The sequence below is a fragment of the Dermacentor albipictus genome, chromosome 2 (assembly GCF_038994185.2).
Source record: "Dermacentor albipictus isolate Rhodes 1998 colony chromosome 2, USDA_Dalb.pri_finalv2, whole genome shotgun sequence".
Classification (NCBI taxonomy): Eukaryota; Metazoa; Arthropoda; class Arachnida; order Ixodida; family Ixodidae; genus Dermacentor; species Dermacentor albipictus.
In genome coordinates, this window is record NC_091822.1 from 108,117,753 (window position 1) to 108,142,224 (window position 24,472).

At 45.3% G+C, this 24,472-nt stretch overlaps 1 protein-coding gene across 3 annotated transcripts in view; it reads right to left on the bottom strand.

Moving 5' to 3' along the window:
* Positions 1-24,472, bottom strand: part of LOC135914886 (aromatic-L-amino-acid decarboxylase-like) — a 168,429-nt gene that overhangs the window by 67,509 nt on the left and 76,448 nt on the right. Inside the window, exons 1-2 of one of the 3 annotated variants that reach the window (XM_065447811.1) lie at positions 22,001-22,037; positions 11,366-11,554 (exon numbers count right to left, since the gene is read on the bottom strand). In XM_065447811.1, coding sequence (XP_065303883.1) covers positions 11,366-11,554; positions 22,001-22,022 — 211 coding nt within the window. In that variant the 5' untranslated portion in view covers positions 22,023-22,037. Of the gene's footprint in view, positions 1-11,365; positions 11,555-11,828; positions 11,851-22,000; positions 22,038-24,472 lie in introns of those variants that run through there. The other 2 variants (XM_065447812.1, XM_065447810.2) reach the window with 2 other exon arrangements.

Genomic DNA, 24,472 nt, shown 5'->3' on the forward strand with positions numbered 1-24,472 from the left:
AGTTGCAATAGGGACGGTTCGGCACGCATGAAAATTAAATATGGGAAGCACATGCCTAAACTTCGTCCTTCTGGCTTTAAACGGCTTCATGATATTGAAATCTAGTCATCTTCAGTAAGATAATGCGCAATAAAAGAAACATTATTAAAATTGTCAGATGGCACTTCTAGCACCGAAGCCCGATATTGAAACTATTCCGCCACGGAGGCATGCATTGACAAACGAAATAAAACGCCTTTATGAATTTATCACGGGCAAGCCAACGTAAAAAATGTGTAGGACGCTCAAGCTTCATCTGACTGCTTCACGCTTCTTTGTAACTGTAACTTATGTAAGCGTAATGTTTAACGGGAAACGCTGGCGGCGAACGCTATGCACGAAGGCGAGCTTTCTGGTAGAAACGCGGCCTCTGGCGTGGGCCGTGGTTGGATGGAAGGATGGATGTTATGAGCGTCCCCTTTGGAACGGGGCGGTGGGTTGCGCCACCAAGCTGTTGCTACTATGCTGCCTGATATACTACCTAGGTTAACCAATGAAAAAAGAAAAAAAAAACACTATGAACTAACACGTCCAAATTTTATGATCCCCTATTGCGAACTGTGTTGTTGTACGTCTCCATCTTTTGTCGTTTCCCTACTTTTTTTCCACCAATCCTCCAATCGCCTCTTACTATAATGTCTATTGCGGACCTGTTTGCTTTACCACTGTTTCCGCTGAACCCAAGGGCTTCAAGGAGGCCAGTGGTGCCTAAATAAGTGGCTGGTGATTCGGCGGAGGCGAGCGCCATCTGGAGGTGTTGCAAGGAACCGGGATGGCCGCTTTATGTCCTTTGAGATAAGCGTTTGACGGCGCGCGCAAAGCTCGGAGGCAGTGGCCACACTATAAATGGTTTAAACGCTGGAAAAGGGTCTTGTGTTTTGAGTTTCCGCGTGACAGAATAATGTTTTCTCGTATATTCAAATTACAATCCGACGTTATCATGTCGGTAGGTTGTGTTTAAGTCATACTTAACGTATGTTCTGAGGTATTCTGCCTTGAGAAACTAAATTAGTTCAGCAACTTCCTTGCGCTACATGGAGGGCCTGCGTGGTTGTGTATGTGTGGTTCGAAATGATCCTTGCCGAAATGATGGTCGACGCTGGACGCCGAATTTTCTTCGACACTGGGCCTTTAACGCGATAGCATTAAAATAGAGGAGGCGCTGGCCAGTCCCTTGAGAGGTTTGGTGCGTTTCAATTTTGCCAGCTCAACAAGCTGAACCGCTGCAATTAGTTGGCAGCGTCTTCTGCACTTCGAGATGTATAAATTGCTCTGAAATCGACGACGATGAAGGCATAAAACGCGTAACAAACAGAGCGACAAGAACTTTTGAATCCACAAGCACGATGGTCAGACAAATCCATGTACTACCCACCATTCCCATGGTGGCTGAACGATTGCAGCGCCAGAGTTCCCTCTAGTAGTTATTGTCGGAAACTATGGTATACACTCGGTTGCTCGTTTTCGAGTGCGCCATAGGGCTCTGGTGGCACGCATTACATTTTTCTTATTCGAAAGTGTGGCCTGCGGCAATAAAAGCTCACTCACTCACTCACTCACTCACTCACTCACTCACTCACTCACTCACTCACTCACTCACTCACTCACTCACTCACTCACTCACTCACTCACTCACTCACTCACTCACTCACTCACTCACTCACTCACTCACTCACTCACTCACTCACTCACTCACTCACTCACTCACTCACTCACTCACTCACAAAACATGTGACGCAGTACATTTGGCTGGTTCTAATCGAGCGCTCGGAAAACATTCGGCTGCTTCCTTTGATAGCCAGAAAGTTCGCAGGAGCTCTCGATCACCTTCAACCGGGGAGCGTCGCCGACATCTGGTAACGTTCCAGTCACGTGACTCCCTCATCTTCCATTGTTGGCGTGGAATCTGCCTCGGCGGTAGCAGGGCGAGTGCCTCTGCGCCTGCGCGCCTTCTTTGTTAACAACAGAAGAAGCGCTGACGTGTTTACCGCCCTCCGACTGCCCTGGTGACCGGCAGCCCCTTGGACTCGAGCACACTTTCTCTTGCACAGATCTAGAGCGTGCTAGCGGAAAGTACACAGATGGTTGAAGGACCCGAGGTTGTTTAAAGCAATTCGAATGCGTCCACTATGGCGCGTACCTCTTTGCCAAGTGAACGGACTTGGGGACATGAAAGCTAGTCGGTTATCAACATAATTATAACTTTAAAAATATGTGGTTTTATGTGCCAAAACCACTTTTTGATTATGAAGCACGTAGTAGTGGAGGACTCCGGAAATTTCCACCACCTGATGCTCTTTAACCCCTTCAGTCATGAATTACGTTCGACTGTCGATAAATATGTGAAATTTACATAATTTTATGCCAAGGTGCTGGAGACTCCATAGAAAGCAAGTCAAGGTGGGATGAGAATAACTCTGCATTTTATAGACAGCCACCATTATTACATCATCATCATCATGTTTACGTCCACTGCAGGGCAAATGCCTCTCCCATACTTCTCCAACTACCCCGGTCATTGCACAGGCATTCATGCTACGTTTCTTCATTAAAAATAATGAATCACCCGCTCGAATTACATGCACAGGTTAATTATTGGGTGGTAGCATTGAAACGAGGGAAAAAAATCTTTCGCAATTACTACTAAAACGTCCCACTTCGAATGTCTTGTCAAACACGCTAGTGTCTTCACCAAAGCGGTCGTCTGAAGCAGCAAAATTCACTCAGAAGTGAAATGGGTGTACTTTAAGGAAGCAGGATGGACAATTTGCTCAAAGCTTAATGTTCGTTGTCTATTCCTTGCAACCACTGCAAAGTAATGGCATAAGTAAGTCGCGTCCAGAAACGTATACGCCGTGACTGATAGGGTTAACGTGCACTTAAACATAAGTACACGGGTGTTATCGCATTTCGCCCCCATCGAAATGCGGCCGCCGTGGCCGGGATTCGATCCCGCGACCTCGTGCTCGGCAACCCAACACCATAGCCACTGAGCAACCACGGCGGGTGTATAACTATACAGCGTGAAACGAGAGATCGGCAGAAGCGCGCCGTACTCCACCGGATTCCTCCTCACTCGCTTGTACTACAATAATGTCACGTGTCTTCGTCACTAATAACAACGCAAGAAAAAAAGAATCAAACAGACAACAAAATAAGACCTCGAACTCTGTAAGAACACTTGTACAGTGAGACGAAGTTAAGCACGCGAGGTAAACATCGGTGTAACAACTTCGGGTCGGTTTGTGCATCCGATGCAGGCACACACCTGTCTCGAGTGGCGGCATTCTGTATCATCAAGCGAAAGTGTGTCGACGTCCTGTCGAAAAGAAAAGCGTGCAAGAAAATAGTGGGCCACCGTCCTCATGCAAAATGGGGTTGTGCTCTCGACTTCTGTAGCTATCTAATCGAACGTCTTTTGCACTCGAGCGGGTGATTGTGTCAGCGCTAGAGCAACGCACGTTCGTTCCACTTTCCTTTATTCTATCACATTGCATAAGCACACGTGTGTAGACGAGTCACCTCTGTAATAAAACGCTGGTCGCGTTTTGAAAAAGAAAAAAAGTATGCCGGCTACTGCTGACCCTTTGCAGCGCTAATAGCGGCGAAACGGAACTGGATATAAACCTCTTAAGTCACCTATTCTCTTGGGTTGTGAATAAATGTGTCAAAGTTTTCCAAGCGGGCTCTCTTCATTGCTCGAAAATCAAGATGGCAGGATGGTGCTTGGTGCATTGATTTAGTCAGTGTTCAGAATTGCAGAATAATTATGCAGCGATTTAGTGTGCAAGCTTTTCTGTCGCACCCGCCGTGGTTGCTCAGTGGCTATGGTGTTGGGCTGCTGAGCACGAGGTCGCGGGATCGAATCCCGGCCATGGCGACCGCATTTCGATGGGGGCGAAATGCGAAAACACCCGTGTGCTTAGATTTAGGCGCACGTTAAAGAACCCCAGGTGGTCAAAATTTCCAGAGTCCTCCACTACGGCGTGCCTCGTAATCAGAAAGTGGTTTTGGCACTTAAACCCCAAATATTATTATATTATGTCGTTTCTTTTTTCTTCCAATAACAGAAGCGAATGACGGGCTCGAAGCGCATAAACAAGTAATCTAGGGAAAACACGGGAGTGCGGGATATAAAAATTCAAGACGATGAACACACGCGAACGAGGTGGGAGCAGGAGCCAACGTTTCGACAAGTGGACTTGTCTTTTGTGATATGTCGCCTTGAAAAAGACAAGTACACTTATCGAAACGTCGACTCCTGCTCTTACCGTGTTCTCGCGTTGCTCATAAACAAGTTATGTGCCACAAGTGTTACGACTAGAGAGAAATTATTCTTTCTCAAATGCCAACGGAAGGCGGCGCGTCAAAGATCGCGTCGAACATGACAGTGCCTTCACCAAAGTGGTGTTTCGCAGCGGTACTCGGTGCACTGAAGTAAAATGTGAAGCGACATTAAGCATGCAACAGGTTAAATTTGCGGCAGCTCAATCCCCAACCTTGGTTATTTTTCTCGTCACACCCAATATAAAAAGCTCTCAAAGAGAAGTCGTGTACACAAATGCGTACATTGCGACAGAATGCACTATTCCTTCGAATGTTTAAGACTAAGCTACGTTGAGCTGGTAACTTTGATGCAAAACAGCTACAGAAAGACGATCTATAGCCCGAGGCCAATTCCTCGAATATAGGTACATATAGGTACAAACGCTTCAAAGTCATGTGTGGGTAAACTTGTACAGTACCTATATGCCAGGCCTCAAAATAGGTCCAAAAGAGAGTAAACATGACGGCATTAACCTGCGAACTGCGTTTTCTTTAAAGGTGATGAAATCTGTTCCAAACGTCATGAGTAGGAGCAGCAGGACCATCATCCTACTTCAGGAATCTTTTTCGCTTTAGTCCAAGAACTCAGGTAAAACTCTTGCTTGGGCTAGTTGGTTCATGCTTGAAGTAGTAGAGGCAGGGCGCAGAAGACCAGGACTCAAGAAGAAGAACACAAACGGCGCCGGACAGGCGCCTGTTCTGTCGTTTGTGTTCTTCTTGAGTGGTCTTCTGCGCCTTGCCTTTACTACTTCAACCAAGGACTCGAGGCCATCACCTTGGCTGGGGTGCTTATGGCCCCACCCCGCCCAAATCGCCGGGCATTTCGAATAAAGTTTTCCCTCACTCACTCCTAGTTCACTTTGCTGTTGCGTCCTATACGGGGTGTTTCTCCGAATACTTTAACCAATGTTTAAAAATCCCCTGTGAGAGATAGCACAATTCTACTCGTTGAGCTCACAGTTATAATGGCTCAAGACCATGCGATCACTACTTACATTAGCACTGACACGCCTAGGCCCACATTCCTCATGTTTCACGGATGCAATCAAGCTCTCTTGCCTGTCTGCCAGAATGACGACTATATAGGCATCATTCTCCAACGTGGTCAGCATCCATCGTGCCTCCTTACCATCGGACTTCACAACCTCGGCACGTTCAACCTTGGATTTGTGGTGCTTAAAACAACCTCAAGTATGTCTTACGGTTACAGGGATGAGAAAGAAGACCGACCTGCCTACCTTAGCCTTGAAGCTAGCAGCTCTGGATTGTTTGCGCACTTTCTACTTTGACCAAGTCCACATATATAGGGATGGCTCTTCCACTCAGATCAGCTCCACCGGCGCAGTGGTTATACCATCACGATCAATAAGCATCCAATACACGATTTCTCACGTGACATCAACCGGTTCGGAACTTGTTGGTTCTACGACTCGCAGGCGACCTTACAATGTCTGCTGTCAGCTCCTCGTCACGGGTCCTGTGAACAACTTGTGTCGGAGATACGAGAAGTGCACCATCACATGATCGCGAAAGGACACGACGTCGTGTTTCAGTGGCTGCCGGACTATTGCGGTATCTCCGGAAACGACATCGCTGACGAGGCTGCTAGGAAAGCACACGAAGGAGCAACCCTTGTTTCTTTACCTTTATCGCGGTACAGAAACAGCTTTAGCTCGGGCCCAACTACGATGCAGCCAATTCAAATACATGTAAAACGCAAAAACGCTTTTCTGAGATAATCCCTGGACCGACTTTAATAAAATTTGCTGTATTTGAGAGAGAGAGAGCTAAATTCTAGTGGTTGTTGAAGCGGATGAATAAAGGGAAAATGAGACATCCACCTGTTCGTAGCAATTGCTACAAAGGAAACCCGTACGGGTTCCTCGAAAGAAAAGCCTCATGGTTGAAGAAAAATTCATCCTGGTCCGGGACCAGGAAAAATTTTTCTTCAACCATGAGGCTTTTCTTTCGAGGAACCCGTACGGGTTTCCTTTGTAGCAATTGCTACGAACAGGTGGATGTCTCATTTTCCCTTTATTCATTACTTCTCTCCACCTTGCGGGTTTCCGCAGAACTACTACGTCAAATTGTTGAAGCGGAATTTCTAATAAGGGCGTGAATTTTCCTAAAATTATTTTAAAGAATTCGCATGTTAGAAAAAAAATAGACGCGCGAACATTATAAATTAATAGCTCTGCGACAAGAACAGATATCGCGGTTCTGTAAACGGCATCCATTAGATCATTCAAAGCGGACGAATACCGTACGCCAATTAATATTATATGTGAATTTGTTACATTGTGTACAAGGGTTCCAAAAAAAGCTGTATTTCTACATTACTATTTCTTTTTCAGATTCATGTGTAACATATCAATTTTGTCCGCCTTAGATGTACTACTATATACAATTCACAAAATTAAAATATAATTCTTACTTGCTCAGTTATAGAGTTGTAAACTTGACAGTTCCGTTTGCTGAGCATTTTAGATATTTGCCAATTTCTAAAAAGAAATTCTCAGCTTAAATAAAAAATACGATACCAACAGTCACTACAGTTTAAGTTTTTATTTTAAATGCAACCAACGTCGTCAAACTTGGTGCCAGTGGTTGTCGAGAAAAACGAATTCTCCTTTTACATGTATTTAGATGGGGGCGCCCGAGCTGAAGCTTCCTCTTAAGCAACCTAGCGCACCGTATCACATCGAAGTGACACACACCTGAATTCACCCAGCATCGATTGCATTCCCTCGACCCATCTATGCAACTGCGGCTGTTACCTGGGCTTCCGCGAAATGAGAAAACAATGTTGTGCCGCTTACGCTTGGGCGTCGGATTCACCAATGCATATACGTGTTTTATTGGAATGGTTGGTAGCGTCGAGTGCAATGCCTGCGGTGTCGAGGAGACTATTGAACATGTACTGTGCTACTGCCCACCTTTTGAATATGAAAGACATGGCCTCTGCACAGCTCCAAATCAGTTAGATAGAAAATTGTTCCCCTTGAACAAGATCTTGGGATCATGGCCTCGCATATCGCAACTACAAAAGGCCACAATAATGCTGCTGCGATATCTTAAAGCTGCCGGATTGAGTCACCGTCTGCAATCCGCACTGAGTGACCAACCGATATCCCCAATTTCTATTGTTCTTTTAATCTTTTCTTCCCCTTTTTCCCTTTCCCCAGTGTAGGGTAGCCAACCGGGCCCAGTCCTGGTTAACCTCCTGCCTTTCATTTGTCATTTGCTCTCTCTCACTTTTTCTAATCTTTGAGCTGAATTGCTCAAACAGGCGGACATTATTTGCAAGAGAAATCGAAATCCATAATCGCCTAATTCACAAAAATTTGCTCATTTAGTTTTGAACTAATCACCTTACGGCTCATATTAAATTTGCAAATTGTGGCCGTGTAGTTCGAAGGGCCCATCCACTTAATTGGAATGAATTTTCAGGGTTACCCCAGTTACTTTTGTGCTTCAGTACACAAAACGGCATTTTGTTAGACATGTGGAATGGCTGCATTTTTACCGCAAGTTCGATGGCGCATATCTCGAAAATGGTGCATCCACAGAATTCTTTTCAAGTGGATATTCCTTGATATTCCACACCAGCCTCAATTTGTAAATTGCAATCTGCGCCGTAAGGTAATTAGATAAAATATTAATTAGATAATTCTTGTTAATTATTCGATTACGCCTTTCGATTTATCGTTCAAGTAACGTACGCCTATTTGAGTGGACCAGCTCAGGGGCTAGCCTAGGGTGGTGCTATCTGCCACTTGTGATACTTGAAAATTACTGTACTCGCAGGAACACCACTTACATCCGCAATTGTAATTTTTTTTCGCTAGGTAAATTTCACTTTCCCTCTTTTATGAAGCAGCAACAGCTCTTGCGAAAAAAATGTTAATCGCTGCGTCTAAATGATAACAAATGTTGAGCAACGACTGAGCACAGTCAAGCATCAAAGCACTCTGTCAACTGTGCATCTCGCGATCAGACGCACCGTTATGTGATAACAGCTGGCCAGGGAAGCCGAGCTGTTCTATAATGCCGAAATTTCCCGCGACCAGCATTTACCGACTTTAAATTTTCGCGGCGAAATGTACAACCGCATGCACGTGTGGATAGATGGCAAGACTCATTACCGAACTGTTCAACTGGCCCGCCTTAAAAGCCTCAATTAGCTTATTTATTGACTGTGATATCGTATATATATTAGCACACAGATACATATAAAATTTACCAATGCCTTGTGCGTGATAGTTTCTCTATTTGCGTTTTTTATTATTGTTTCACTGATTTAATTGATTGATTTGTGTTGAATCAGATATATCGCTCAGATATACAGGAGAGGAAAGCACGAGGCCCATCTGGCAACAAAAACGTGCCTTTTACAGCCACACCGTGTGCGCGTTTTATGTGAATGTCTGACATGTTCTAGCACACCGCCCTGACGCTAGCACAGGGCGTCGTCCACTGATTGCATTTCCGGTTACCGCACAACGTACCTTGCCAGCCGACGCCATGCCCCGCTGTGATCCGCTTCAAAAGTTCTATAATCAAAGCCATCATCATTTGATTGCCTCTCATTTACGATTTACTATACCATATTTGGGGCTTCTGAGACAATAAAAATAACCAAATAATAAAACAAACGTTATCATCATCATATCTGTCATATATCTAGAGAGAAAGAGATACGAAAAGGGAGGGAAGTTTTCACTTCCTTTTATGTGAAAAATTGTAAGCGTGCGCTATCATGTCTTTACTATGAATGGGAGCATTTTTTTTTTGCATTGTGAGCGTTTACTGTTTTGTTTGTGCTACGGGCATGCACCCTGTTGTCTGCTGTGATCAGTTATGTTAAGTTGTAGTCTCTAGATCGACGAGGAATATCTCGCTACAAGAGTATTAACATTCTTGTAGTGGTCCCCTTGAGGCGGGCTAGAAGTATAAATAAATAAATAAATAAATAAATAAATAAATAAATAAATAAATATAAATAAATATATCGCACCCAGCACGGTCGTCCGTACTATGAAATGGAACTGTTAACGTTCTTTCCTGGGTCACTGCCATTCCTGACCGTATTTATCTTTACATTTTACCAACTTTGTTACTATGCGCATTGTTATTTCCTCATTGTCGACGAAAAAATAAATGTCCTGAACAAGCCAAATTATTATTTTTTATTGAGGTAAAAATAAACAATGGTGTTGTTCCTTTGAAGTTTGACTAAAGTGATCACGAACTCAATTTTAAGGCGAAAGCCTTTCTATGCTCATGATGAAGTTTGTGTCAGCAGACCTGACCGCCGGAGAGTCCGCCGCAGCGTCATCACGCCATATGAAGACAGAAAACCCAGATTAAAGAATGAAAAATGATTGATAGTGACAGTTAGTGAATGATAACGTTATAATAGAGATTGGTGGAGGTTAATAATGACTAGTATAATGACTAATAATGACTACTACTGGCTTGTAATGACTACTAATTACTCCCAAATGACCAATATGCCGAACGACGGCTTGTAATGACCGCAAATGATTGAAATGACTAGAAATTTCTAGTAATGAGAAGTAATGGCTAAAATGACTACTAATGACTACGTAACAACCAATATGTCGAACGAAGGCTTGTAATGATCACAATTGATTACAAATGACTAAAATGCTTACTAGTGAGCAGTAATGACTAATAATGACTGAAATGACTTGCAATGACTAGTAATGACTATGAAATGACCAATATGTCGAACGACAACTTATAACGACTACAATAGACTATAAATGAGTAAAAATCCTTGCTAATGACCAGTAATGACTAATAATGACTGAAATGACTTGTAATGACTATTAATGACTATGATATGACCAACATGTTTAACGATGGCTTGTAATGATGTAATGACCCCAATTGATTACAGATGACTAGAAATGTTTAGTAGTGAGCAGTAATGTGAGCAGTAATGACTAAAAGAAAGAAGAGAAAGAGAAGAGACAAAGAGAAAGAGGCGAATGATAACGGGAGAGAGAGTAGGCTTTCACCATTATCCTCTTAAAAGAGATCTTAAGAGAGCCTGTAATTTTTTCTTTTTTTTTTCTTCAGAAACCCGTTGCAGTCTCTTACAAATCTCGCAGGACAACGGGCATCCAAGCGAAAGCTCACACCACGAGGTCTTTTACTAAAATTCCTACGGTAAACGGAACTCTGCCGCTGCTACGGTCAAGCTGCTCTGGCAGCTGAAAACACGCGGTACAGTAGATCAATCGATCTATCTAATCTTCACACTTGTTGGGGCTTCAAACGTTCTCGCGAAATTAATATGTTTTGTCTTCCTAAATTTGCAAACGCTAACTTTTTTTTTCTAACACAGTAATGCAATTACACTCTCCGCACACGCGCAATCATCGGGGTAGTTTGGATAGTTAAAGAAGGGAATTGCGCTAAAAAAAGACACGGACGAGTAAGGACATGGACGGGCGCAAACTCGCGACTGATTTTATTCAGAAGGAACACAAATATATGTACCTAGATTCTTATTGCCTAATCATTGCCTAAGCGCACATGCCAAGAACGTTTTTTCTTTCTTATACAAATTTATACTGGAATCACTTACACAATCATCACCTGACTTATCAATGTAAAAAGCCTCTGCGAGTTCACGTGCGACCTGGTTACGACTGCGCCTTAAGATTTTGGTTCTAGCCAGCAAAGGCTGGCAAGTTTGGATAGGCAGTTAACGGAATAGTTTGACGAGTGTGATCAATTCGGCAAAGGTCAAGAAGACGTTCGAGGCCAGGAGGACGAAGCTTAGGCAAACGCGCATACCAACCGCTGTTGCTAGGCGGGCTAAATCGCCACACTTGTAGCTCTCGTAGACACACTATAGAGCCAAAATTCGCTCTAGTTGTTTGTTTGTTTGTTTGTTTTGTGGGAAACGCTGTGGGCTACGCCAATTGGCTACGCGTATCCGCAGAGGCTACTTGGGTCGACTCACGTGAGGAGGCGCAGTGCAGCGGCGAGGCGTTCCGCGACGAGGCGTTGGACGAGGCGTGGTCGTAGGCCGCGTTGCAGTGCTGGGGGCTGCGGGCGCTCTTGCTGAACGGCAGCACGCGGTGCATCCAGCTGACCAACTGCCCGGACATGGCCGGCTCGCCGGACGCCGACCAGGGCCCGACGGCTACGCCTGCGACGATAAGCGAGGCAGTCACGGCCGGTCCCCTGGAACACTGCCGTCAGCGGGACGGACGGGAAGAGGCAGCGATATCTTTAGAGAGGAAAAAAAAAAAGTTCACAGATTGCTTCGTCCTGTACCGAACACGCACTTCAAAGGCGTTCGGCTCGCAAAACCTAACTTCTGCCGCAAGAGTGGACAGTGTGTCTCGTTGCGGCAAGCTGCCCGCGCACACGTTTAACCCAACTGAGGAGCAGTTCTGCCTTGACGGCAAGAAGGTGCGCACCGTTCATCCTTTGGACGGGTCGGCGTGCATACACCTATCGGTATACACGTGCTCCCTTCTAGCAAGTTGGTCAACTCAATAGAGCGCCTTAACTCGGTCTAGCTCAATGCTCGCTGCCCGTTATAGGCACGTGTATACTGGCAAGTCGCTCTGCGTGAACGCTATGGGCAGCCAGCGCTGTAACTTTGCATGCCAACAGCACCGATGTAACAGCCCTCCGAGTTGGGGTGGGGGAACAGTTTCCAGTAATATTTATAAGTGCGAAAATACAGATTAATGAAAATTAAACTATGGCGTTTTACGTGCCAAAACCACGATCGGATTATGAGGCACGCCAGACTCCGGAAATTTGGACCGCCTCGGTTCTTTTACGTGCACCTAAATCTAAGTACACGGGTGTTTTCGCATTTTGCGCCCATAGAAATGTGGCTGCCGTGGCCGGGATTCGATCCCGCGAAAAAGTATATGGACTGGATTTATTAAATTACCTTTGTCCCACCAACGTACTTAACGACGGCGCAAGGGACTTCCTCAGTAGGAATGTTCTGTACTTTTATCCTGTGCCTCTAACATGTATGCAAGAAGTGTAAGAAAAGAAAAAGAATCTATTTACTGCGATACAAGCCAAGGTAAGAGTATATACGCAAGCAACGGTTTCCAAGTGATTGTTTATTCGTTACTACCCGACCAATAATTTTTCTGTGCGTTACAATCATATAATAACAGAGCGCAATAGCAACGCGAGGGGTGAGCATAGAAGGGGCATCCAGAGCGCTGACTTAAGCACTTTTTCTTTTATTTTTCAGAGGGCGCACACTTTTATTGTCGGCACAGCACAAAGGACACAGTTTACACTCTGCACAGGAACACCCTTTCCTTGCCAAGAAGAATGTGCTCACACATTGCTCGGAAAGTCTGTAAATCTAATCTGCTTCGATAATTCTTCCTCTCGTCTGTTTATTGTGTTTTTTAACAATACAGTTGCATTTTTTCAAACACCACAGCGCAGCCGAACCGTGCACAGTGATGACCCAGATTGCATTGCTTGCACTTCATTAAATTGAACTCGTGCGCAGATAATTTAGAATTCAAACATCAGCCAGTTTGGCCAACATACGTTGGTAGTGGCGTTAACAATCTTGCTTTAAACAAAAACGGAAAACGAAAAGCACCGCATTGTCAATCAATCGCTCCCCGAGATCAATTTCTACGAGCACATATTAGCGAAACTGGTCGAAGAGCAAGCGACCTTCGGGACTTGTGCGATGCGAAGACGCCCTTCTCCGTCAGAGTCGTATTCACCTCGCATCGTTTCTTGAATGGATAGGAGAAATCTTGACGCCGAGAAATCTCACGAAACGAAAATATGTGAACGACTGATTTCGGTCTTCAATAATTGCGGCCAGTCATTCTACCTCTTCATTATATATGGCTGTGATTTTCCTTCCCAGTTATCTGTGCGCTTTCCTCAGCGTGCTTCGAAAATTATTTGTCATAGCCTCCAGGTTTCGACCCCGTACTGGCAGAACATATTGACAGTACACATTTATTTTCAAAGGTATGGGCACCATGCACGTTGTTGATGGATTGGAAATACGTGCGAAAAGCAGTCTAGTTCGTTCTTGTTAACCACAAAAATTTGCTTTCCTACTCGACGCTGGCCGTGACTACTTACGAGAAGTAAATGCACTCGTTGAATACTTGATGGGGCTCAGTAAATGTCGCCAACCCTTTCACCTGCTTAACCTTCAAGCCGATCGGTCGTGTTTTCCGGCTCATCTGTTTTCTTCGAATTTAGGTCGATCGTCTCTAGCACACTGTACAGTACAATGTCATTTGAAGGATGCGCGTTGTTGGGGTACTTGTTCACTCTTACTGCAAATCGTTCCAAATGTAACGCTCAACACACTTCGCACGGACAAAAAATTGCGAATGCTTACGAACAGACGTCACACATACGAATAAATCCACACGGCTTAATCGGATACTTGGGTACGTTATCTCAGTGCCTGTCAACAGCCGAGTGGCCTGCTCGAGAGTGCACGTTGTCATTTTTCACACAGCACGAAAGGCTACGCGGCCTGATGTCTTTATGTACACGGCCACCGGTGTGCTCAAAATGGGTCGAATGGCTTTTTATTTCTAAGCACTCCTTTTAAACAGTCACTAAACAGTATACACAAAAGGAACTAGAATTTGTTTAAAAATATACAAAATAAAAAGATATATATACAAGACCATACATAAAGTATACAAGAAAAGTTCAGTGCCCTTCCACTCTGTGAAGGAGGATGACTAGCGAAGCTGTGAATGCGGGCCCCTAACTGTTCCTCCGCCGTGGGTAAGCCCGATACTGCACTGTCTTCGGGATCAGCCCAAGTATGGGGAGTGCTATAACGCGTGCTTAACCTTCGCCGCGGGTCGGCCCGGTATTGCGCTATATTCGGGATTGTCCCATGCATGGGGAGTGCTTAACGCTTGCTTCAACTCCGCCGTGGGTCGGCCCGGCATCGCACTACCTTCGGGATGGCCCACGTATGAAAAATTGTAGGTCGATGTCCACGGAGACGAGATCCGCGAGAACCTAGCCATAAATGGCTTTGCTGTAAAAAACAATCGGGAAATACCAGTGCCTTTTACTGACACAAAGTTATCGAGAAGAAACATTTCGGAGTGTCGAACTAATTAAGGAAAAGTGGAAGGGAAGTGACCGAAGGAAAAAAAAAATGCACCCAGAAGCTAAATATACAGGTTCGGGCAAACATTTTTTGCAAGAACGAGCTACGATCGTTTTAAGAAAGTGAAGTCTATAACGTGAAGGTGTTTCTGCCAATCACAGAAGTTATAAACAACGTCTTTAAGCTAGCCCTACCCCCCGTGGTGGCTAGCTCCTATGGTATTGCGCCGCTAAGCTCGACATCGCAGTATCTAATCCCGGCCGCGGTGGCCGCATTTTGATAGGGGCGAAATGAAAAGACGCCCCTGTTCCGTGCATTGGGGCACGTTAAAAAACCCCCAGGTGACCACAATTTATCCTGAGCCCTCAACTACGGCGTGCCACTTAATCATATTGTGATTTTGGCAACACCAGAATTTTCACCCGCCCTCAAGTTTTCAGAATGTTTCTCTGTTTATTGGGATTGTTTACTTCACCTGAATTTCGGTATGCAGGTGACGTGGCCTCTTTCGGTTGTCCGTTATCCTGATCCATTTCGCAACACAATTTCAGTCAACTGAGCATCCGCTTGGCGTTGCAATAAACGATTCGAATCACTTCGAGAAGTAGTCGTACCATAACAGCTTGACGACTACCAGAATTTCCGGATTTACGAACATTACTTGAAGAAAGCTATCAGAGCCTTGTCTGCGAACGATGGTTATATAATCTTAATGGTTGTCACAGCTCGATAGTCTCGGGAATATGCGGATTTACGGACACCATCCTAAGTAAAAAAAAATGATGACAAGGCCCTTCTTTGCGAACGATAGTCTTTAAGGCAACATTCAATGTTGCCTTACCATAACAGTTCGATGGCTGCCAGAATTTTCGTATTGAGGAACGACATTTTATCTAAAAGACTTACAAGGCTCTCGCCTGGAAACGGTGGTTCTATGAACGCGCAAAGAATGCTGATGTCTTTCACACAGCCATTCGCATCGCGGTTTTAATTAAAGGTAAGCGATCAACGCCGCAAGAATCGCGGGAAAAGCTGGTTCTATTCAACACTATCGCGTTTACTCTGTGGCGCTCAAAGTACAGTCAACCACAAAAGTTTACGGACCACGGGATCTCTGCAAACGTTCAATTTATGAGCAGGCTGTAACAGTAGTCAGTAAAATCGAACATCACGATGTTGTTCACATATACTGGCAGAGGCTGTAAATGCGAATACCTAAGCTGCATTGTGAAGCTGTGCCGATATTCAGCTTTTTTCTCACATTTCGTGTTCCGTAAAATTTTGCGGTCGAATGTACCTCCTTGCTTTATTTTCTCGTGCATCTTTGTTCTTTCATGCACTCTTCGAAGTACGCGCCATTCACATTAATCTTTCCGCACGCAGGCCACGTGTGGCGCAATCAGTAATTTCACCACCATTCGCACAGGTTTCGTTATTTGTTTTTGTTTTTCGCTTTGCAGTTCCCCACTTCCAACCACCTCGTATTACGTCCTTTGATCGGGAACACTTCTGATGCCGAGGCTGCATTCGCGCTTCACGTATTATAGCTTCGAACCCGATTGCTTTTTTCAGCTTTTCTTTTCTTCTTTCTTCTTCTACAATCGCTTTCTTCCCTAACGCCCGCGGTGATTGCAGAGTTCTTTGGCTTCGGCTCCGTCTTCGACTTCTAGCAGTGGTCAAGCAAGTGGAGGACTCCTTCCAGCGGGTGCACCGGGCTCATTTGCAATTAAATGACGTACGAATTCTGGCCACGAAACCTGTGAGCCGAATTGCGTTGAGTCTAATTTCCTGTGTGCGGTTTTTGAAGGACTACTTAATTTTTCTTTTATTTCGCTTATCTTATTTCTGTGTCTCAGAAAAAGCTATATCTATTTTCGTTTACTGTATGTATTCTACACGTCCAGGTAGTCTGCAGAAAAAAATAACACAACAAAGACTAATAGAAATTGCATAGTTGCAGCGTAATTGGAAAACTATAACTAGTGGGAGGAAGCATATTTCTGGTATTTAAATGTCGTAGATCGAGTTTCTCGCGATCAACGAATCACACAACTGATTACGCAGTTGCACCACAATATTTGCTTTGTAACTACAGCTTGAACTATAGCAACTCGGTAGCGTCGTCACGTTTCAAAAGCTCAAAAGAGCTCAAAGCTCTTGCCTTATTCTACACCTGATCACTCGCTGCCTTAGTTTTCTTTGGTGTGCGCGTGTACATGTGTGTGCGCGTGCGTGTGCGTGCATGCGTGTGTGTGCGTACGTGCGTGCGTGCGTGACGCTGACCCCGTGGCTATTTTTCTTGCATCCCAAGTGTTTTTTTTTTGTGTGTGTGGATATTTCTGTTGCTCGATATGAACAAAAAAATACAAAGGTTGATATAGGCAGCACCTGGGCGGTCGTCTTCTCGTTGTCCTGTTGTTTGCACTGATTTCGTTTGTCTTGTTTTTTTTTTTCACTGTGTCTGTTTTCAGTAAATTAGCCCGAACTTGCATTCTTGTTCAGGATACACAAAAGGTTTTTCTAGGATCAGAGCGTCATCGATAGAGACTTTCTCGCGGACTGTTTGGCCCCTCTTGATTGCGTCAGCGACACTGGCTTATCTCCAGAAAGTACGTGAAAATAACAAATTGTACCTATACTATAGGAAGTTTACTGCTTTGTTTCCTTCTTGAGTTGGTGCAGTATGACGTGCGATATACAAACGAGGCCTACCCATTTTGTTTAGCTTACGCACGTTTTCGGAAGCATCGCGTTTTTCTCTGTGGCAGAATAGATGCTTTCTTTTTTTCGTTTCACGTTTTCTCTTATATTGTGTCGCTGACTACGCATATTATTTGCACCGCCACTGCTTACCACTGAAATAATCAAAGGCAACCGAGAACTAAGCGACTTCAAACCGTTCCTCTGAATGCGACAGCATTTTTTGAGCCAACCCTACACCCCACACATCTTTCTACGATCAACCTCGATACGATGACCACGTAAAAAAAAATGAAGAAAATCTAGCCCCAAAGAGGATTCGAGCCCGGACGATAAGCGTGGTAAGCGACTACACACCCCCGGCTCCGCGCTAACAGTTGAAAAGGGGCGCGATATACGTACGACGGTAGAGTAAAGAAAGCAACACTGGCATCGTGGTATAACTACATCGACGCGCGCGGGGCTGGAGACATGCAGTGCGTCTGGCTTCAGAAGAGACGAAGCCAGACGGTGCGCCATCACCCTCCGCTCAGCCGAGTGTAATGCAAGTCGAACGAAGTACGTGGGCCACGCGAATGCTGTCGCATAACTTATAGGCAACCATCGTAGAAGAGTTCTACCGGAAATTTTGTTGTTTATATTATAAGCACACATGCACCAATGTGGCTTTCCACTTAACACGTTCTCTCTCTTTTTTTCTGTCTCGTTTTACTATATTCTCTACTGATGTGCGTTTTCACCATACGTCATTTGGTCCGATTCCAGCGGCTGAGCATTTCGATCCCAGAAACGACGCTCCCCTTCGCCAAAGGTGGCTTTTCTGCACGCAGCCTAGTCGAGCAGTAAAGCCAACGGCACGGGAGAAGAGCATAGTTTGTGTCTCGATGTACGTGAAGAATCGGGCAGCCAGAAACCGTGAGATGTAGCACGCCTTATGTTGTCACGGATGTGTCCAGTCGTGGGAACATTCCTGGCGCGGGTGAATGTTAAATCACGGTGCGTGTCTGCCACTCAACGGCCACTGCAGTGCGCACGTAGAATTATTTAAACCGCAGTTCCGTTTCTTCAGAATTTACGCCATCTAACTCAGAAGCCCAGAAGCTCTATCCCCTTGCTGCCGAAATTAAAATCCACAGAACGCCGTCCTTCGGTGGGAATTTACGAAAGCGACTCGCTCCTTCTTGCGCAACCTTCAGCGCCTAAATTTCTCCTTAAAGGCGTGTTCGACTGGTTTTCTGTATTCTATCTCTTTTTTTCCTTCATTTCCTTTCTTTTTGTCGTTTACATTTCTTTACTCCTTTCTTTTATTCCCACTGCGTCTCCACGAACGCTTTCTATCGCCTTTTTTTACATTGTCGTCTGCCTCGAAGTCTGCCTACCGCTGACCCAAATGGCGTTCGAGGAAACGGGGCCTCGGAGAGGCGGCGGAGGTCAGAACAAGTTTTCATATTTCGTATATACCAAGTGCGCAAAGTACGTCAGCCCGGCCGACCCGAGGGGCTCCACACCGTCCCCACACCGCATTCCTGGGCAGCCGGCGCCCTGGGGAAAGGGCGCGAGCAAGAGGGAAAGTAAGGAATAAGGCCCAGCCACCATCGTCAGCCTGGTCGGGCAAAGGCCAGAAAAGGAAGGGGGGAGGAGGGGTGAAGGGGGCAATGCCAATCCGATGACGCGCGGCACCCCTAGAGCCCGACCAAGCCATCCTTTGGCGTGTTGACGGGGGTTGCCCATGGCAACGGCGTAGACATAATTAAAAACGCAGCGCTTTCAATTAAACTGCACGCCACCACCTCTATATATGATGGCTCATCTCTGACAACCGATGCACCCTCTTTTTTCTTTCTTGCAGCCCGACCCGACTTCCCGAGACTCCCGCACCGTTGTGTGAGACCTGCTGGGATGGGAACGACAAAGGAATATATATATATATATATATATATATATATATATATATATATATATATATATATATATATATATATATATATATATATATATATATATAACGGACGAAAACGTGCACGCACCGCCACACTGCAGAATAACCGGGGTTAGCCGTGTGGGCGAGGAACAGAAGTAAGTAAACAAAGTCCAATGAAACGCGTCGAAACCGAGGGCAAGGTCCATGTAAGGCAGAAAGGGCTAAGGACGCCAGCGTACTCTACATTCCGGCAGCACCTTTTAGCGTCCGAGACGCCTTCGAGTGTACCACTAGTCTTACTCTCGATGCCACTTTTCTTTCGTTCTTCTTCTCCTTTCCTGTGAGCGCCTCATTGTCGCCCTCGCCTGCGTGCTAAGTCAACCTTCCTGTCTGTCGTATTTGTATTACAGCCGCCTTCGCACATCGTTGCCGCTCTTTCTCCCTTCCTCCTTTTCTGTTTCTTTCAGCGCTAAATTTGGCCGTCCGTTATAGCTCGCCGAAGTGAAATAAGGAAGTACCCGGGTCCCTACAGCACGTCGTCTGTCCTATTTCAGACGGTTGTCTGCTGGCCCGTTTTCCTCCCGTTGAAGTATGTATGAAGTATGTCGGCGGGGTGGCTGTCGTCTGCTGTCGCCGACTTGATTTGTCACGCGACGGCTACGAGTCATGAAGTTGAGCACTGTGCGCCTTCTGTAATGTCCACGTTCTCTTTCTTTTCTTTTCTTGCTTTCTTGTTTTGGTGGGGGGGGGGGCAGTAGAGATGCGGGGGCTTCAAGGCCGGGTATGCGAATGGGGGAAGTGCGGTAGGACGATTCTTCATCACAGTCTGCCTTGCAAGCATCCTGCTGCCTTTCTTCCCATTTTCTTCCTTCATTCTTTTCCCTCTCATATTATTCAAATCGAATTGTGCACTTCTCAATATCTTTTTCTTTTTGCTTGCACCCCACATTTTTATGGCACTTTCCCTCCTACAGCCATCACAGACCCGTTCGCCTGTCTAGTTTCCGATTCTCTAGATCCTACCTATACGCTTCCACACCGAAGAGGCCATAATGGGAATCATTCGCACAGCGTAGATCTCTTAGGTACAGAAGCAAATACAATTAACATTATTCATCGTGACAAGTATGCGACAGATGTCACCGCCATGGTACAAAGGACAAGCATCCCAGGGACGTGGATCTTAAAACCAGTACTCAACTAACAATTGTAGTTAATAAATGAACGGACTGCGGTTTGTACTCACTGCAATTAAAGGACAAGTAGAGGATAAAGCGCCCTTGTACTGTTTAAGTCACTTCTTCCTAAATGTGTTATCACCCTAAAAATGTGCCGGTACAATTGCCGACGTGCTACTATGCGTAGGGACAAAGATGGTGGACAGAGAGGCACCATAAGAGAAAGAGGAGGGCGGAAAAAGGAAGAAAGTAAGGGTGAGAAATATGTTGAAAATATTTTAAGACACCAGCGCTTTCAGGAGATGTAGATCCACTACGTGGTCCTCTTCAAAACCAAAAAAGTCTTGCTCATACGAGTGCTTTTTTTTTTACTGTCATCGTGCTTGTTGTATGCTTAGTGGTAGTTTTTTTTAAAAAATAAATATCACTTGGTTATTATTAGTGCTGTATTTTCGTTTTTGTTTTTTGTTGTTGTTGTATTGAAAGTTTCTTGATAAAATATTGCTGCATATATTGTTCTTTAGAAGACTAAAGCAACAAAGATTAGTTGCTTTGCATCAGTTTTTTTTGGCTTGTCATCTTTTCTTTTCCTCTTCCATTCTTCCTATTTGCAACTTCTTTCTAGAGCACATGTCTTCGACGCCCGTTCTTGCGCTGAGCGTCGACGTGCCTCGACCTCCCTCGGCGTCCCTCGTAACCGAGCGAACGAGCACAGCGAAGGGTGAAAGAGCGTACGCGGATCGCAGCGGGTGGTGATAGACACCGAAAGCGAAGAGAACGCAAGCAGGAAAGCGGAGGAGGAAGGCGCAGCGTAACCCTGAAGCGGAAACCGGAGCAAGAGAATATGGCGAGAGAGGGAGAGGAAAAGCGTGAAGACATGGACGCTGTGGAGGCGGAGCAGATCTTGCCTCATGAACTGCGGCGTTTAGTTTTGCTCTTCTGTAGGCATGGGACGACGACTCATTGGGGAGACAGACCGCCGACGTGGTGACGGAGAGCGTCGGTCGAAGGAGGCATGACGATCAGGAAGGCTCGGAAGCAATCCTGGAGTGTAGCGGAGCGGTTTGCCGATAGCGAGTCGTCAGTTGACAGTCATGTGAGACGGCTTACGGCATGTGGCGGCGACAGTAGCGGGCGATATGCCCGGGGCGGCCACAGGCAAAGCAAATTTGTTTGTCATTCGGAGTACGCCAAGGGTTTTCGGCTACGGGACTGGCGCAAGGAGCGTCAGTCTGCACCTGCATTGGTTGACGCAGTGTGAAGGCAGCGTGCGCTCGAGGCCTTGTGACTGTTGGCACACGTGAGAGAAGCAGCTGCGCCCGCTCGCGCAAACGCTGTTCGGCGCGCAGCTGTCGCATGGTGGGACGCCCAAGCACTTCTGTGAGGGCATTGTGAAACATAGTTCCAGCGCACATTTGAACAAGGACGAGGCGAGAAAGACAACACGAACGCCGGTCTTTCTGGCCTCGTCCTTGTTCAAATGTGCGCTGGAACTATGTTTCACAATGCTAATCATAACCAACTAGCCCAGCTGTCCATACTTAGCGACATACTTCTGTGAGGGCGGCCTCGAATTCGGATTAGGTTGGAAAATCTGCCTCGTAGTTTTTAAACCAAAGGTTAATTCACATTAGAAAGACGGGATCTGGAATCGTTGAGTTTAGTCACGTCATCCAATCTGTTGTGGACGCTTACCCGATCGTAAGACGATATCCATGGCCTCTATATCACTGTCGTCGGTGCCACTGAAGAGCACCGGATCCCTCTTGGGGTCAGCCAGTCTGGAATAGCAGATGACGGGAGGAGGGGGCGTGGACGGCGCAGGCGTGGCGGCGGAGGGCGTCTTCAGGCTGACCTGGCCAGAGCGTACAGTGCGGAGTTCCAGGATGGATGCTTGGCAGTTGATCCCCGCTACTCCGCCAATTAAAGTGAGGTTTATTGTCCGGAACAGGTGGATAGAGCATTTACTTGGCGCTTACCCACTACGGAAGATTGGCTAAGAAGCCGGCGGCTAAAGGTTAAAGGGAAGGGGAGAGAGGAAGAAACTAAACAAAAAAGTAAATCAGGGTGAAGTATAACGTTTATGATAACTGTAGGCAAATAAATTTACCTGGCAGCACAGAAATAAAAATATTTGTAATTACATATAAGCAGCAAATTTTTGGGTTTTCTTTTGGCGGTAGTAGAATCATTTCGACCACACAATCAGCGATTTAATGAGCTACTCAGTGATTGATTTCGAGAATTTAGTCTCCTTGTGTCACAGAGATAGTCGCAAATGGCCACGAAGATGTTCCTGTGGCTAAAGTCCAATGAAGAAGACCCGAAGGAGAGGATATTTGGGATAGTTAAAGGAATACCCAATTTCCGGAATGGATGGATGGATGAATAACTTTTTTGAGGTCTGTCGGTGCGCGCGATTAGCGCGCAGCGGGCCGCTCCCACGTCGGGACAGAGAGGCCATGCCCCTCCGCCGCATCGCGGGCCCGATGGATGGCCCAGAGCTATGCTTCTTCTTCTTCTTCTTCTTCTTCTTCTTCTTCTTCTTCTTCTTCTTCTTCTTCTTCTTCTTCTTCTTCTTCTTCTTCTTCTTCTTCTTCTTCTTCTTCTTCTTCTTCTTCCTCTTCCTCTTCTTCTTCTTCTTCTTCTTCTTCTCCTTCTACTTCTTCTTTTTCTTCTTGTGATCTCTAAATCGACGGCATGCTAGTAGAATGCGATCTATGTTTTCGGGTTCCTGGCAGGGGACAGTGCCCTACCGGACCTGTATAGGTAAAAATTTAATGGTGGGATGCCGCATCGTAATTCTGTTATGGAGATTTCTAATTTACGTGTGGGACGCCACTTATTGTCCCATGAAAAGGATAAATGATTAAAATTCCGACGTCTGGATTTTCAGTTTTGTAGAACCTTGGAAAAGATGAAATTTTCTAAACCTAGCCGCAGTGACATAAGCCGAAGTAGGTATAACGGACATAACTGGTCCATTAAGAGATATCCGCACAAGCGTATCTGCCATTTAATTTAGGGATATACCACGATGGCTTAGAACACATACCAACCGCAACAGGCTTAAGTTTCAAGGGGTTAATGATCTAAGTGTATTGGCTGCAGTATAGTGTCTGAAGATGAAGTGAGTGATGTGCATATTGACAGCGAATCAGTCACTATAACCACTGTTAAATATTTTGAAGGAAGTTTTCGAAGAGCTAAGATAACGGCTGATAGTTCAGGCAGAAATATGGGTGGGAAATCTGGAAGGCGTAATGCCCGGAGGGCGTAATGACCAGGTTAGTGACGCGGGAAAATTGCCACACCAGCTTTCTCCTCACTCGACGCATCAGTCACGATCACATGATCTATTCCCATTTGCGTTAAATGATCTCGTACCATGCCATTTAAATATTTATTCGGTAGGAGTCTGGCATTTGATGGAAATATATCATCAAATTCAATCTTTATATAAGGCAAGGGCTTGTCTGGACAAATGACCTCGGGTATGTTAACGTTTAGTGGGTTTAGCTCAGCTTGTAAAAACATGACCTGAAGTATATGTAAGCGCGACCAATGCTCATCGAAAAATGCCCCAGTTTCGCTAATAAATACAAATTGTGGTCTTAAAGAACATTCATAAATGTCCAAACATGCTTTTGCTGTTGGAATTGGGAAATGGCAGGGAAGAGTAGGCTTTCATGCTTCTTCATATAAAACATTGTTAACTACAAATTTTGGTGAACCAAGACAATTCCGGAGTCTCCAGCTCTAGAAGAACCAGGGAGTTAATCTTGTGTGCTGGCCCACCAGGAAATAGCATGCACCGAAATTCCAGTACCGGTTGAAAGTACATGGGCTAAATCCTTATTAGAGTTTCCCAAGCTTTTCTTGCTATAAGTGTTACGCTTATAGCTTTTTTTTTAGTTTTTATCAGAGTGATGTAGGCCAAGTTTGCTTATCATGCCAATAGCGCGTGTTGCTCAAGATTTAATATGAGTAATGTTAAATCTGAACCAACTAGCCCTCATCAAGATCCTACTAATGCAGATTGATGTGATTTCACCAGCTCGGTTTGGCGTCGTATATTGCACCTAAATATTTCATAAAGTCAACTTGCGGAAATATTTCCTGACGGTATTGGAGAGAGATATTAACTGGTACAATCAATGGAAACAC